This window comes from Lupinus angustifolius, chromosome LG15, assembly GCF_001865875.1.
Source record: "Lupinus angustifolius cultivar Tanjil chromosome LG15, LupAngTanjil_v1.0, whole genome shotgun sequence".
Lineage (NCBI taxonomy): Eukaryota > Viridiplantae > Streptophyta > Magnoliopsida > Fabales > Fabaceae > Lupinus > Lupinus angustifolius.
Genome location: NC_032023.1, coordinates 20,148,595 through 20,165,529, shown reverse-complemented (window position 1 = coordinate 20,165,529; position 16,935 = coordinate 20,148,595). Strand labels below are relative to the sequence as shown.

The 16,935-nt window shown below is 32.7% G+C and overlaps 3 protein-coding genes across 4 annotated transcripts; 1 reads left to right on the top strand and 2 right to left on the bottom strand.

Moving 5' to 3' along the window:
* LOC109327425 (G2/mitotic-specific cyclin C13-1-like) lies at positions 2,918 to 5,024 on the bottom strand. The gene is made up of 8 exons (XM_019560567.1): positions 4,595 to 5,024; positions 4,268 to 4,500; positions 4,110 to 4,185; positions 3,936 to 4,012; positions 3,784 to 3,817; positions 3,553 to 3,702; positions 3,310 to 3,444; positions 2,918 to 3,214 (listed from the first exon to the last, which is right to left on the bottom strand). Exons 1-8 carry the CDS (start codon positions 4,925 to 4,927, stop codon positions 3,149 to 3,151), a joined length of 1,104 nt encoding a protein of 367 aa, XP_019416112.1. The 5' UTR covers positions 4,928 to 5,024; the 3' UTR covers positions 2,918 to 3,148.
* On the bottom strand, positions 6,545 to 11,923 carry LOC109328550 (F-box-like/WD repeat-containing protein TBL1XR1). 2 transcript variants are annotated; one of them, XM_019562058.1, is made up of 14 exons: positions 11,785 to 11,923; positions 10,824 to 10,969; positions 10,360 to 10,708; positions 10,173 to 10,267; positions 10,020 to 10,066; positions 9,150 to 9,300; positions 8,896 to 8,959; positions 8,615 to 8,773; positions 8,409 to 8,530; positions 8,150 to 8,224; positions 7,735 to 7,788; positions 7,572 to 7,645; positions 7,365 to 7,439; positions 6,545 to 7,019 (listed from the first exon to the last, which is right to left on the bottom strand). In XM_019562058.1, the coding sequence occupies exons 1-14, from the start codon at positions 11,843 to 11,845 to the stop codon at positions 6,800 to 6,802; spliced, it is 1,692 nt and encodes a 563-aa protein (XP_019417603.1). In that variant the 5' UTR covers positions 11,846 to 11,923; the 3' UTR covers positions 6,545 to 6,799. The 2 variants fall into 2 exon arrangements, with proteins under 2 accessions (XP_019417603.1, XP_019417604.1); XM_019562059.1 differs by lacking the exon at positions 11,785 to 11,923 and having other exon boundaries at positions 10,360 to 10,716; positions 10,824 to 10,940.
* On the top strand, positions 12,986 to 13,823 carry LOC109327320 (MFP1 attachment factor 1-like). The gene has a single exon (XM_019560411.1). It carries the CDS (start codon positions 13,088 to 13,090, stop codon positions 13,550 to 13,552), a length of 465 nt encoding a protein of 154 aa, XP_019415956.1. The 5' UTR covers positions 12,986 to 13,087; the 3' UTR covers positions 13,553 to 13,823.

Here is a 16,935-nt window from a genome sequence, read left to right as displayed (position 1 = left end):
AAGGGCTGAAATTATTCAACCAACGGTTTTATTGTTTGAATGGTAGGTACTTGAAAGTTGAATGACAAGTGATTTGAGATATAATTGAATTCTTAAATATCTATTTATACTTCTCATTTCTTAAGTATATGTTTATACTCATGTTAATTATAAGTTATGTGTCATTTATCTCATCATATTAGCAATTATTATATCCTTATAAGTATAATGGTAACAATCATATTTTTATGATTCATTCATTTTTAAATCATTCTAATACTGTATTACACGTAATGGTATTACACGCGATTATATGATTAATATATCATTAATCTTAGACTATATAACAATTTCTTTCAATGGAGACAATTTTATCTAAGTACTAGAGGTAAGCATGATTCTATCCTATTATTCCCTAAATTTGATTTGATATTCACTAAACCTACGTATAGTCGGGTTTTATTGGATTTATGGTCGAACTGAGGCATAAATTTAATTTCTTTAGGCTATCTCACACATATCCAAGTTTTAGAGCAAAGAGTGATGTCAAATAAAATTATATGCAAAACAATAAGCAAAGATGCACATATTAATACTCTTTTAATGATCATGATTTATTATAAAAACATATTATGATATTATTTAATCATATAATTGATCTCAATATTCAGAATTGAGTAAGGATTGCCCCTTACTCGTCCCAACCTGAGTTTTGTTATCCCTGAGTTTTGTTTATGTGTTTGTTTAATTGTGTGAGTAATAACATCTCTTTAGTTCATAATAGATAGTACACTTAACTTCAACAACATATCTACCACTATAATCTCGTTTTTAACAATGTTCCTTAATTGCTTTCACTAGTAATTTAGGACACTCAACTATATTATTCCATATGACATTGATTCTGTAATTTTTTCACCATACAACACATATTCAAAGGTTCATTTCATATATCAAACTACTTATACATAACAATAAATAATATCGAGAATATTTCTTTTATAAAACAGAGAAAATATATTATATTTTATGTACTGATAAAATTAGTTATTTTTCTTGATTTTAAAAATAAATTCTAATATTATAATTTGGAAATATTTAATAATTATACGGTCTTAATGGCAAAAAATAGAGATAGTCATTACTTATAATAAAGGCAAATGTATTATAAAAAGTTACCTCAAAATATTGTAGAACGTCTATTAAGAGAGTGAGTATTAATGAAGTTTGTTGGACTAAGTCTTTCATTTTTGAAAAGTTAGTTAAATTGCAAGTATTGTCATGAATACTGTCTACTGTGTGCATCTATCATGTATTTTTAGCTTTCTGGGTAATGAACTAATCTCTTTTAGACTTTGTGGTTGTCTATTCCAATAAGTATAACTTTTAGAAATAATCGAACCTCAACCTTGGAGTCCAACGAGCCTTACACCACTAAATCAGTATCTTCTCAGTAGAATAATACTAATTTGAATACACAAGACTCGTCACTCGTGTGGATTCATAAGTTATCTACATATATGCATAAACCGCCATCTCTTTCTTTCTTAGCTTTCTGGCGTCACCATGTATTAATGGCCTGACATAACAAATAGACAAGTCACTTTCTGAAAGAGGAGAAATGGACTAATCAAGAAAGCTTATGAACTTTGTGTACTTTGTGATGTTGATGTTGATGTTGATGTTGCTCTTATCATGTTTTCTCCGTCTGCCAAACTCACTCTCTTTTCTGCCAACACAAGGTTCCATAATTCCATTCACTCAAACCTTCATTTGATATGTTATTCATTCAAAAATATTATAACTCATAAATTATATCACTCTTTTGTTTTTGAAGCATTGAAAACATTTTAGAACGATATATTCATCTTCCGTAGCACACAAACTTTCATGTTTTATATGTAGCACATTGAAAAGGTGATTATTAAGTTGAAAGCTGAAGCCGAACAAATATGTCAAGCCTCTAGGTATGTTCTATAGTTCTTAGTTTGGGTTGTTATTAATTTCATTATTCAATAAGCTTTGATTTGAATAATAATCTTACATCACTGACTATATATGCATAGCAACATTTCGTGTTTTCACAACTAACTTTCTTTCTAAACCACAAACACAAACAACACACATTGGTTTCCACATGAAGATCCAAATATTCAGATTCTGAACTTTGCAAATGCCTATGAACCTGCGAGATCAAACATCACATAGTAATGTTGCTGATATGTTAACAACAAGTTCTACCCTTCTCCACTCTGCAAACATGGGCCAGGATGGTCAAATTACTTTAATTAAACTCAATTTTGGTCGAAATATTGTGCGATTGTGGCCATCGTGGCCTTATTTATAATCATAGCAGCTACATTTTTCCAAAATTTTCAATAATCATGACCATAATCACAATTTTAAAACTTGTAATCTGGAAGCTTTATAGGTTTGAAGCCATAGTTAATATTTTTTACAATGGATGATCAACATTGCAGGTGAAGGGGGTGGAACTTTTTTAATTGCAGAGAGGAGGGAAAGACAACTACTTGATCACAATCAGCATCATGCATGATCTCTAGGTAAGTATTAGACACTGCTTAAACTGAATGATAATAAGCAGAACCTGAAAATCTGTGCAATTCCTCAGCCAACTACTGCAATAATTTGTTCTCAATGAGTGATAATCTTTTGGTTTAGATGCGTGTGAATTGCAGGTAATATTAAAATTTAGTTGAACTTACACTGCTATAATTTATAGCAAATTTGCCAAATTGATATCAACAATGTCATACTCAAAAGTCTACATCTCATAAATCTAGCCATTGTCAAACTCAAAAAATGTTGAAAGTGGGTGGCTACCCTCCAATTGGGAAAGCTACACTGAATTAGATACACTTCATTACTTGTACTAGGACTAGATTAACTTTAGATAAATGTATGAACAAAGTGTATATAAGTTAATCTTTCAATATTAATGAGATAGATTAAATACAGCTTTAATTTTCAAGCAAAACTTCTCCCTCTCTTCCTATTCTACTTTTGTTTCTTCTGCATCACATACAGCAACATTTGCCACATCTTAATATTCATCCTCATTATAGGTAAGTCATCATGCAAAAGAAAACAAGCCCATTAACAAATTAAACCACTTCAAAAACTTAATACTAACTTCTGTCTAACTTCTTCACTCTTCTTCAAAGATAGAATTTGGCACCTGTGGAGGGGAAGGTAGAAGTGCCACTTTTTTCAACTGCAACAATTGATAAAAATCACAACATTCATTCAACTAGCCATAATAAAAATAAAAGATATGCACCGAAAGAAAAGTAAAAAGCAATCACCCACCTTGTGCTGCTTGTATTTCTCCCTAATTGCTGAGAAGGAACCTCCCCTTCTTGCTAAGTACAAGTCATGTAAGATTAGAACACATTCTTTCAACTCAGCTACATCATACCCAGTGGATTTACACAAGGTTGAAGTCTGCAACAAACACTCAACTTCATAAGTATCTTCAATAATTGATCTTAAATTGGTACTTCATTTATATAAAAGATTAAGTTATAATCCAAAAAAACATCATACACTCACCCAAGGATGCAATTTTGGCCACATGATATATCTAGCAAGAAATGTAGCAGATGCAGCCACCAAAGAAGGCAAAAACTTCAAACAACAATACTCCAACAAACTTAACTCAGCAAGATAGTTACATAAACACTCGAACTGCAATTTTTTAGCCTGAAATTATTTCGAAAAAATCGGTAAGTTTCTATTTCAAAAAGCAATAGAAATGAAAAGAGAATAAACAGTTGAACTTACTTTGTTATCCTCACAACCAATACCAACAAACCTCCTGCATCAGTAAAAAGTTCACGAAAAATTCCACACAATCATTAAAGCTGTGTTGTAATAACCTTTTGAGGTTGATAAAAAAAGACATATTCATTATGAACAAAGATCAGCATTATTACCTTAAAAAAGTCTTAACAGTAGGATTACCCATCTCAAAACTCAGGGATTTGAGTATATCAGCTTCCATTTTCACTACCTACATTATCATTAACTACATTACAAAACGGAATCACAAACAATAACAAACTCATATCACAAAATAATAAAATAAAATAAAAAAGCAGAATCTTTACCTCTGCCTTGTCATAAGTGTTATCAGTGATCAACACAAAATCTTCCACATGTGGCGGGGTTATTTCTTCATACTTACTGAACATCAACACACAAAAATGTTATGTTGTTGCATACAATTACATAAACAAAACATTGAAAGCAATTGATGATGACTTACGCTGCAATGAGCATTGATGAAACTCCCAACAACTGAAGCTTTGGCTTAGAGACACGATTTTGGGACAGAAACCTATCAATGTACGATGTTGAAAGAAAAAGAGTGTCTGGGAGAAGCTTATACTCTTCTGCAACTTCAACTAACCAATCCACTAAGATCCCTCTCATATGAGGTGTAACATCATGCTGAACTTTATCAATGTAATTAAACATTGGTCTTCTCTTTCCCTCCCTCTGAGAAAACAAAAAAAAATCATTTGAATCAGTATATATTCAAACACCCCATTATCATAAAAACTAAAAAGGAACGATTTTTGAAGCAATTTACCTCCATTCTGCAAAGATACGAATATATATCTTCAACAAAAGGTTCACAGTTATTTGGGTCACTGAACTTGGCATTAGTGTTTGATTTTGCATTACTGCTATTACCAACTGTTTTATTATTATTCTCATCTTCGAAATCGAAATCAAAAGATGAAAGATTCTTCTTTGCCGCAACCCTCTTGATCCTTGGATTCTTCACACATCTGGGTTCCTCATCAAAACTGGGCAAGTTGGAAATTTCAGCCAACACAACGCGTTGCTTCTTGACGTTTTGGTCGTGAATATCAGAAACGGTGGCGGCGATAGCTTTCCTCTTGGCGGCGCGTGTCTCCATATCTTCTCACTCTCTCGGAAATAACAAAGTTGGAAGAGAAAACAACAACACCGAGAGAGTGAGGAAAAGGAGAGAGAAGAAGAAAAAATGGTGAGATTATTGGGAAGTGTTGTGAGAATAATTTATAGAAATGTTTAAATTAGAAGATGCAGTGAAAATGAAATGAAAAAACACTTTGAATTGCCGCTAATAAAGTTTGCTAAAAGTTTTGGCAAATTTGATTCCAAAATTAAAATCAAAGTGTTAAAAATGTTCCTTTCTATGGCGGGTGTAACAGCTCCTTCTTTTTTTACCGCCACCATGACTTTGAATTTTTTCTTTTGGTTACTGCTATGAATTAAATAAAATTATATATACATTAATAAAAATTACTTCAATTAGATATATTATCTACTAAATATATCTACCTATCGTTTGTTTATGTAAAGTATAGTATATTTTTTATTATCATTTCTTTTCAAAAAAATTCTTTGGTTACTGCTATGAATTAAAAAGAATTACTTCAATTAGATATATTATTTCCTATATGTATCATTTGTCCATGGAAAGTATAATATATTTTTTAGTTTCACTTCTTTTCAAAAAAAAATCTTTTGGTTTGTGCTATGAATTAAATAAAAGTAAATTACCTGCTATGAATTAAATAAAAATAGCTAAAGTTCAAAATCTATGGATTGACTGTTGTAAATTTTTTTCCATACATCTTTCATCATTAATTTAGAGTAGTTTTTTATAGTCAATGATGATTAATAAATTAATTATAAATAATTCACATATAGTATAAAAAATTTACACTATCAATATATACATATTAAATTTATATATCTATCTGAGTGTATGTAAATAAAAATAACTTAGAAGATCAAAACGAGGGAATGATTTAATCTTCAAGTTCGACTATTTTCGAGCAGACGCGAAAAAAATAGCGCGCCACGCCACCGCCTATATGAAATCAACATCATCAAAATTTGGAATCCAATGTAGTTCGCCTAAACATATAATATAACCTACGAGTAGAAAAATATATGTCATATTTAACCATCATTAAAAGTACTACAATATATTTGGCATATAAACCTTTTAACCATTCTGGATCCTACAAAAAGATTAAAAGTTCAATTTTTAAAGGCAAAATATTTGTTAAGAAAAACAATCATATACTAAATTAATTCCTTATTTTTAAGATACCTTTAGTTATACAAAAAAAACACAAAATCATTTAGGCCAATAAATATTATACTTGTTTTATTTATAGATGCTAATGATTGCATTTGAAACCATTTGCATGTTATTTAAATGTGTAATATTTATGCACTAACAGAGTAAATATTCATACATAGATAATACATCATCTATCGTTCATTTAGATTACTTTTTTTTTTAAAATCAATGATAATTAAAAATTAATGAAAAATGAGGCACTAACAACCTAAAACATTGTTACACAATTGGTGTGTACATATTTTTCTCTCTGTTAAAAGGCATTGATAAAAGTGCTGTTTTCCAAGCATTGTTTTCAGATTGCGAGCCTGTTTTTCATGTCATGTGTCCGAGAGAAACAAAAACAAAAGGACAGAATTAATCAATAATGCAGGAGATATAGCACAATGAAGGGAAAAAAACCAAAAAGTTGTCACAAATTAAATTATATTCCCCTTGACCCTTCTATATTTAATTTGACAATAAAACTGAGTTGGCGAAGATAAATTCAATAGGAATAAACATGCATATATCCAACACCACATCGCCAAATAAAGCTGGGTATACTAGAAACATTAAATTGTAGCAGAGGCCCTTGTACAAATAGTGGTAACTGGTAGTACAAGAAATTTACTCAACAAAATAGCAATAATTTAACATTTTAACATATATTTACATTCGCAAGTCAATAACAGAAACTATATTGTTTGAAAAACAAGCAGCAACTTTATCACCATCTTTGCTCCAACTGACTTCAAATATTCCACCATTTCCACCATATGTTTTCACAATTTTGCCTTCCTTCACAGACCATATGTGCATGCATTTATCCATGGAACCACTAGCCAGATACTCACCATTAGGGCTGAATGCAATGGAGTATACAGGATCCCTGACAGTTTCAACAAAAAACAATCTATTAAAAATCTAAATATACCATAGGCGGAACTCCGACATATCCAGGTCGGGTCGGAAAGACCCATTTAAGGAGACAAATTCTAGGCTTCTTCCTTTTCCTTACAACATGTTGGAACATTGACAATTACTAAATTCTAAGCAATGGAGAATCATCCATTTATCCATTACACCCTTATTTCCTATTAATAAAGGGTGTCATATATCATATATTATTAGCAATAACAAATGCATGCATCCATTCATAGTTCTTAGACATATAAATGTGTGTGTCCCAGTTTTTGTTTGTAATGTGTAAAGCAGGTTGATTTAGTTTTAGCACCTGTGGCCATTTAAGTTGTAGAGTACTTTTCCAAGTTCCACATCCCAGAGCTTCACCGTGGAGTCGAAGGAGGCACTGCTTAATAGAACAATTATTCAAGTTATAAGGGGAATGCAAAACAGGGTAAAATTTAAAAACATGTTTTGAAAGAAGCTATTTCCATATTTTTTATGGACAATTTTTATATCAATGAGGATGCATATTTACCTTGCTAGCACTAACTGCTGATTAGGATTGTTGGTACCTGGTCCCGTAGGGCTCCATCGGATTGTATATATCTCCTGAAGAATCATTGCATTGTTAGAACTTAGAGGAAAAAGGGAAATAAAAAGAAAAGAGTACACATCGCAACATAGTTCCACTTGAACACCTTGGCATGTTCCTTTAAATCATGTAAATGCTGCTCCTGCTTTAGACTCCATATCTGCAACATAGTTTCATGAGTAGTCAATTGGATGCTCACGAAATACTTAAAAAGCAAATTGATAGTCAGGTTTACACTTCCAGAGGCACACTTTAGTATCTATGTGTTTTGTCCTAAAAAGCTCCCAAAAAATTCACAATTACTTCACTTTTTTGTTCTATGAATTACAGAAGACCAAATCTAACAAATAAAAAATAAATATTCTTTTAGTAAATGCTGCCACATCCCTTATAACTGTTATCTTTCCATTATCCCATTATTATAAATAAATCTTTTGAACACGTAATGTGTGCTCCACTTGTATGTCTTTATTGTATATATGATAACAAAACTATACAATCGATAAATTCATGCTCATTACTTTTGCAGTGTGATCATCTGAGCAGGAAGCCAGCAAAGAACCCGTTGGATCCCATTTAATGGCATTAACTTCACCCTGAAATAAAAGCATTTCACCACAATTGAGAAAAGTTAAAGCAATGATCAAACATTCCTCACAGGTCAAAGCTGATGATAAATAAACTTATCATTCTATCATGTGATGGAAAGTCATCAAGCCATCTCCAATTAAATGTTTGTGTGTGTGTGTATTAAAACAACAGCTGACTGGGAAGATATACCTGATGCCCTGAGAAAGTTTTGATTGGTCTATTCTCTCCAATTTTACATACATATATCATATTATCAGTGGAGCATGTTGCGAATGAAACATTGTTTCGCCAATCAACGTCAAGAGTCGGGGCTGAAACAATTTATGAATGATTATGGTTATAAGGACATACATGCAGAGAAGTGTTTCCAAATCATAAGACAAAAACAAACTTACCAGAATGATATTCAAATTGTTGTTTCCATTCCCCAGTCTTTATGTCCCATACAATAGCAGTTTTATCTACACTTCCACTAAGAAGATAATCCCCTTTCTTGTTCCATTTCAGAGAAAAGATTGGACCTTTATGCTTGTTCAATGTGCTCTTCAACTCTCCTGAAGAACCTCATAAGCAAGACTTACATAAACAACACAAAATGCAAGACCTATAGTTACAAGTTTATGTATATCTCATGACATGAATGCATATTTGCACAATAAAATGTCGAATAGCTCACCATCTCTACTCCATATTCTTGCTTGCCCATCGTAGGAACCAGTTGCCAATAATGTTCCATCCCCCTGGATAATAAAATAGCATAAGTGGAACATACCAGCTGGGGAAATAGGACTAAAGCACAAGTAGAGGAAGATGAAGTTAAAAGTTTTCAGCTGAAGGATGCAGGACTTATGAAGATATCTACTGAAGAATAGTTAACTCTACCGAGAAGCATGGTTAGTATGTCATCACAATAATGCTACAAAGACTCACATTCCAGTCAAGTGTTGTCACATCCTTGCTTTTCTCATTGGTTCTTCCTTTAAAGTGCTTCAGTACCACAACATTTACCAGTTCATTTTGCACACTAGAGTCACAAGGTCCTTCAGCAATTTTCCAAATTCGAGCTGTTGAATCTCCAGATCTAGAATTGTAAAATGAAAAGGATATTGTTAAAGTTTCAACTTGAAGTGGGTCAAGTGGGAAAAAAAGTATTACAGTCAATCCTCTTTACTACTTGTTGATCCTGCATAACAAACATCAGAAACTGTACCAATTGACCATTTTGATTGTTTTAATACAGAACATACTCGTTAAGTTAAAATGTAATAGAAAACAGTTTGAAGTGTACCCATAAGCCAAGTTATGCTGTCATACTCTACATCTCCTAAGCAGATTCAAGATATAGTGTGTACCATATGGAGCATGTAGAACTTATTTTTATGCATAGAAGTATGAAATATGGTACAAATTCAACACCGAACCTAAAAAATAAAAATTAGAGGAAAGGGCAATTTCTAATCTATTTGAAGCACAAACCATGCTCAACATCAAGAGAATATAATCCTCAAAACCAGGCTACAATTGCTACTTTAGCCTTGCAAACATTTAGAAAATAAATTTTCATATTCCTCGATGGCTAGAGTACTCGATGTATCCCTGCATTGGAGGTTACTGTTAGGAACCAAATTAGTAAAAAGCTTTGCTTAAAAACTTTAAACAAGCAGCAACACATGAATCAGAAAAACAAAGTAGGCAATAAAATGAACAGAAAGAAAAGGAATCATGATCTTAATCCAAACTAGAAAGGCTGAACAGCTTCTAGAAAAATGTGATTTCTTTTGCAAAGTTACATGTACTCACCCAGATGCAAGAAGGGGGGCTGATGGATTCCATGCACAAGCAAAAACCTGCCAGCAAAGAATTATCAATAAGCCGCACACTAGGAAGAAAAAGCAAGTAGTGAGGAAGAAAAAGCAAGTAGTGAGGAAGAAAAGAGAAAAGACAAGACCAAACCTCGGACGCATGGCCTTCCAAAATTTTTACATCGCTGGATGGAATATTGTTAGACAGTGAACTGAGGCTTTGGGAGATCTCCATTGGCTCAGGCCCTATACCATAAAACTTATACTTTTTTCCTTGTCTGATATAATATCCAAAAATATTATTGGCTAAAAGGAGAAAATAAAACATTTATATTTACCTCCTTGCGCTCCATTTTCTAGATTTTCAACTACAATCTTATCTTCATGGTTCTCTGCATGGTTTTGATCAGGGTGTGGAACTTCAAGTACACCTTTTTCCTTCTCTCTTTCTTTTTCTAGCCTTATTTTTTCCATTCCAAGTTCATTTTCCCTTTCTTTCCTCTCTTTTTCTTTTCCCTGATGATGTTCTCGTGTATTGTCCTCATTCACTGTTTTATTTGATTCGATCTTATGTTGACGGAGATTTTCCTTTTTGGCTTTGACCATATTGTGTAGTTCATTTGGGTCCTTTGTGATAAGATCAAGAGGCTGTATAAATGAAAAATCCTCATCCATGTCTGCATCGCTCTGAAGACCTAACACAGACACAATCAGCTTAAGGTCCTCAAGTATACATCATGCGAGAGTTAATAGCAATGATATGAACATGAAATAACACAACGAGATATATTAAAATGCTTACACCACTAAAATTTGCTTCCAGCTCAAGATATTGAATTCCTTTCTGTACAAAAGTAACGAGCGCACCTGGTGGGACCATATTAACATCGATTCTGCTTTTATCTATTCCTGCTTCATACCCAAATGCAAATGCCGAATGAGTAAAACCTGAAACAAGGCAAGCAGTTGAACTTCAATAATATAGGAGATGGAGGGGGAGCAAAATAAGCATAGTGTGCAAATATCAATTATAAGAAACTCTTATATACTCTCAAAAGTAACAACTAAGATTTAATTTAGATTTGATTATTAATATAATATAATATACTTTAAATTTAATCTAGAAGCGGGTATGGTTATGCTAACCCCTTACTATAATATTATATATTGGAATTGGGTGCAGTATTATGAGAGAACATAAAAACCAGTTCTTCTTTTTCTGTATAAAATTAATTGAACTACTATGCTATGTCCGTTAATAAAAAGAAAAAACAATATTTTTTGATCTGTCAAAATATTTTTGCAAAAATTTTCCAATTAAATTCATAAATTCTCAATGAACAACAATAAGATTTGTAATTAAGGAAGCATCCGTTACTATTTTTTAAAAATAAAATAAAAGCAGCAATTAGGTTCACGAAATGACTCATAACACTTGTCTCTAGTCTTTCTTAACTTGTGTCCAGAAACGGATGAAGAATCCAAAATCATATCCGTTGCATTAATAACGCCCAAAAAATTATTAAATCTGCAGATTTCCTAAACCATGGTTTTCGAATAAATAATAACACGACCAAAGAAATAAACAAGTATACGGTTTTTGTTAATAAATTTGTTATTACCGATCAACATGCAGACAAAAAAAATCAATGTAGGAGAGTTCTTAACTTCTCCGTAATATGTCTTCGTTTTCACAATTATTTATAAAATAAAAATAAAATGCATGAGCAAAAAGAAAAGGGTTCGGATAAGAAAAAATGAACCTGATTCGTGAAGGTAACGGAAAACTAAGTAGTTGAGTTCAGAGGAAGAGATTGAGATCATTGTGTTGGATCAATAGTTTGAGGCTAAAGTGTGAAGTTTCAAGTACAGAATTGCAGAGATAGATAAATAAATAAATAAATAAATGCAGTTTAATACGACAGGTAATAGTAGTGGTGGGTTTAGAGTTCATACTTACTCGGGTTGGGACCAAGTATATACATCAAAAGGCCCAATCATAGAACTTCCCCAACCATCACGGTTATTCATTATTATTGGTTGCTTCTACTTTTCCTTTTGGGCTTTCTTTACGATATTAATTTAGAAACTTCTTAAGCCCATGCGTGGAAATGATCGACAACACAAGTACGAGTGAGCGGGAACAAGTCTTCATGTTCACCTGATTTGGTCTGATAATGATAATACGCAAATATAATTGGGTTATGTTGGTTCTTACGAAAAGTTTGGGTTCAAAAATTAGACTTAATCAACATTTATGATTGAGTAAGGGACAAACATGATTTGGTCTGACCTGACCCATGATCACAAGTTTATTATGTTTGTAGATGTATGTTCAATTGTGTATAGAGTAATGATATCTATTTAACTTAAACTATCTTTTTGGATATCATTTTACATATTAAATTGTATCTCTATAATATTAAATACATTTATCTAAAAGTGTGTATTATATTTAAATATGATCAAGGTCATGTTTGAGGTTAAAAATTGACCTAGTCAACTTTTAGGTCAAATTAAGTTAATTTCCAACTATATAGCAAGTTTCAGAATCAAAAAATAATCTGATTAATATTTAGAGTTGATGGAATAAATAATAATTCTTATTTGATGAATGTTCCTTTCCTTACTCATTCTTCATTGAAAAATGACATCAAAATAATTCAAATCATTCTCTTCTATAAAATCAGTGTTTCATTCCTCTTGTATACAAGAAATGACATGTTTTTTAATTCTCATACTATTTTTATATTAGAGACAATCATATCCGAACCGAGAACATTTATATGTATATGATTTTAACTCTTCTATCAAGTTTTTTTCTATTTATAAAACTCGAGCCCGAAACATTGCTTAAAGAAAATAAAATATTAGTACATGAACCAACACGGTTAACAAATGACATGTGTTAGAAGCCAATAATGTACTTATTTGTTATTAGTTATATGACACATAATTGTCCTTGTTTGATTCTGGGAGAGAACACTTCACACTACTTAGTTGCTTATTAGTACCTGCTCATACAAACCTAAACAAAGCCCAAACCCTCTCTTCTCAGAAATCAAAATGTCCGACCCAGAAAACACACCCGCTGCTCCATCGGAGCCACCGTCTTCCGCCGAACCTCCAAAGAGCAACCACGACCAACATCCCTCCACCACCTCATTCAGCATATGGCCTCCCACCCAGCGCACCCGCGATGCCGTCATCAACCGCTTAATCCAAACCCTATCCTCCCCTTCTGTCCTCTCCAAGCGCTACGGCACCCTCTCCTCCGACGAGTCCGCCGCCGCCGCCCGTCAGATCGAGGATGAGGCTTTCACCACTGCTTCCGCCGCTTCCGAGGAAGACGGCATTGAGATCCTCCAAGTGTACTCTAAGGAGATCAGCAAACGGATGCTTGATATCGTCAAGGCCAAAGCTAATACACCTTCCTCCGCCGTTGATAACGGTGTCGCTGCCTCTGAGGCTCCGCCTTCATCTTCCACCGATGAAGATCCCATTACTGCTGCAGCCGAGTCTGACGCTTGATCCTTTCGATTATAATATGTTAGGGTTTGTTTGAGCTTTGAGGATTTATATCACATTTTATTATTATCTTATTATTATTATATAATATTCTTAACCTTGTTTTGTTTGACTTACTTGTGTTATTCATTTTCATGTGATCGTTTGCCCTAGACATTGTGAAAATTGTTTATGTTTTGTGTTTTAAATTTCTAGCATTATTCGTGTGCCTCTTTTTCTCACTATGTGTTGCGTTCTCTGAATCATATGAGTAGGATTCCCCTAGTTATGAACACTTGCTAGTCATTGCGACCATTTGTTGATGAGTCAACTTAGGTTGAAAAATGCGTCCCAAATACACGAGGCTCCTACTACTCGGCCTGGGATGATAGATGTAAGTGGAGACGTTTCCATGATTGGACTCCTTACCATTCCGCGGAGTCTCACCCTCTTAATGTTAAGTTAGGTTGTGTGTGGAGAAGACTCAAAAGAGGAAACTAATGGGTTACCATTGAGTCCCTTCTCTCGTGTTTCATTTTCTCTCATAACATTAGCTGTGATTTTCTCTCAATTTCTCCTGAAAATGGTAACACCCCGGATCCACCCGCCTACACTTTTCATGCTGTTAATGATGGACTCCTCCATGGCTGCATTGTTCTCTACTGGGGCTTCGGTGGTATCATCATCAAGGGCAACGTTGGTGAAAAGGAAGTCATCTCAGCCCAGACCTAGAACTGGAAACCAACATGTACCCCAAAGACAATGCTAACATGGTAACATTCAGACATGCATATTTACATATTAACATCATGTTAGGAATGACACTTAGTCCGTAGCAATTTTATTTGGTTTGTCCCAGCACTATTCATTATATATTCAAAGTTTTGGGATTTGGATATTCCACATTTTCTCTATATTCAATGGAGATGTAGTTTAAGCCATGATTGATTCTTGCTTTTGCTGATGATGAGTGTTCTATTGAAGCATTTGTGTAATTTAATGCTTATGGAGAAGATTGTGGATAAGATAACGCAAGGACAATAAATAACTAACCAAATAGGGATTTCAATTCAACCCCTTTGCTTTTTAAGAAATGAAACAAGAGAAAAAAGTGGTTGCAAGGCATGTTCTGCACCCAAGACAATATGCTCCCTTTGGCCCTTGGTTGTACTTGCATGTCTGTTGAATAATTGGAGCACCATCTATCATTCATAAATATATTTAAGAGGTGAATGATGGATGATATGTTGACAAATGAAATTATGTTTATACTATTAGTGTTTAACCATTTTTTCTTGACAAAATCGCTTCAGTTTTATGCTATTCTGAGTCATAGCAATGTAGAGGTAGAGCTCTCAACTGCTCGTGCCTTTTGACCATCCGTGACATCGTGATATCCCTGCTTTTAAATTTTAATCAACAAGTATTAATGTAGTTAAATAATATATTTTTTGGTTTAGATCCCTATACCTTTGATTTTTGTTCTGGTATTATTTTATCATAATAAAGCATTATTCGATTCATATAATGGACTCAAGCTACCTAGTGAGATTAGATTTTGGTTATTGTTAGGTTTGTTTTGGATTTCGTGTTGACATCTTTGATTTTGTTCCCGTATGTGTTGCTGTTTTAGACTTTTCCCTGTAATGTATTTGATAGTCGCTTTCATACTCTGTAGCTAAGTTAATTCCTTATTGAGAATGGTTGTTATAACCGGATCCTAAATTTTGGAAGTTGATCATTGATTTTTCTGTTACAGTTTCTTTTATTTTAAAATCTGTCGGTGACACATTGTGAGGAATAACTTACTAGCTTTTTCACGAGTGAATATGGTCTAAAAATTCAGGCATATTTGAATTGAATTTATTATAATACTTGCTTTTACTATATGATCCACATATCAGACCTCACTCATCAAGGAGGGTTTATGGTGAATGTATATGAATAACATGTTTGACTTAAAATGTTCACATGTATAGTTAAATGATGAGTGTAATATTGCACTGTCAGTGAAAAAATATTTATACAATCAATAGATATATATACAATCCATACATTATTTGTCTTGGAATTAATATTCTCTAAAAATTATTAAATATAAATAGTTGATAATACAGTGATAATATATAAAACTTATATACGTTGAGGCTGCATGTTTGGGTATGGGAGCTAGGGTCGATTCAAGTTTGCATGTGAACAAAATGTTGAGAGAGTTGTTCTTCCTTCCTATATGGTCGGCCAATTTCTTGGACTTGGACCGGTCTTTGTTCGTGTATGGATCCTATTTAAGTATTTATAGTTAAAGCTTCTACTGTCATTTTTCAAAAAAATAAAAATAATCTTATTTACCTGTCATTCTAAAAGTATAAGATATTGTTAATTACCCTCTTATCAATTATACTTTTTACCATTATTGTGAATAAAAATCAAAATAATAGTTGAGTAAAGTGATGAGAAGAATTATAAAGGATGTAATAGAAAGAACAATGATCATATTGTTAAAAAAATAACGATTTTCCCGGTTTGTGTAAAAGAACTTGGGACAATATTTATGAATGATGGAAGCAACTATTTCCCAACTCATCCTCGACTTTCGCATGATGTTACAGCCAATTCTTATTTAATTTTTTGGCTTCATTTTGACTCGTTGTTTTTACTTTGACTCATTTAAAATAAAAGATTATTATCTATAAGGATTTCCGCAGAAAAACTTGACTTATAATGTTTTTGGATGAAAAATCATCAAATTCTGTTTGGAATAGGGAAACATGGAACTAGGAACAGTGATGTACATGATGAAATTTTGATAAACTTAAGGGCTCGGTAATTTGTTTTTTAAATTTGAAAATTTGACTTGAATTCAAGAGGGTTGGTGAGGCTTGTAAACTGTCTCATTTGTCTGTAACCTCTGCACACACACTCTGACTTTGCTCTCAAATTCGTATGAGTTTACATTATTTAAAAAATATATATTAATATTGCATATATAACAAACAACACATTTTCATATCTTATATAGTGTATAAACGTAATATATATAGATAATAATACATCACATATGTAATAAAAAAATATACATTATTGTAACCTATACAAATTAAAGAAGAGAACAATGTCATGTATGATATCGTGATCAATAATAGTTACACTTGGAACATTAGGTGAAGGAAGTCCAAGTCGTGACTCAGAGAGAATATGCTAACAAATACTAGAGAGAAGGCTGAGGCAAAACAAGATTGTTTTGGGTGTTTAGGTAATGTAATTTCAGATTCCATATAAAAAAATTTATTACACCACCTACTTAAAGCTAGAGTTTAATAATCTTAGTGGATACCCTAATAATATGCATTACCATTAGTATAATATATATGAACCTACTTTGAGTTTTTTAAATATCTTAATGAATT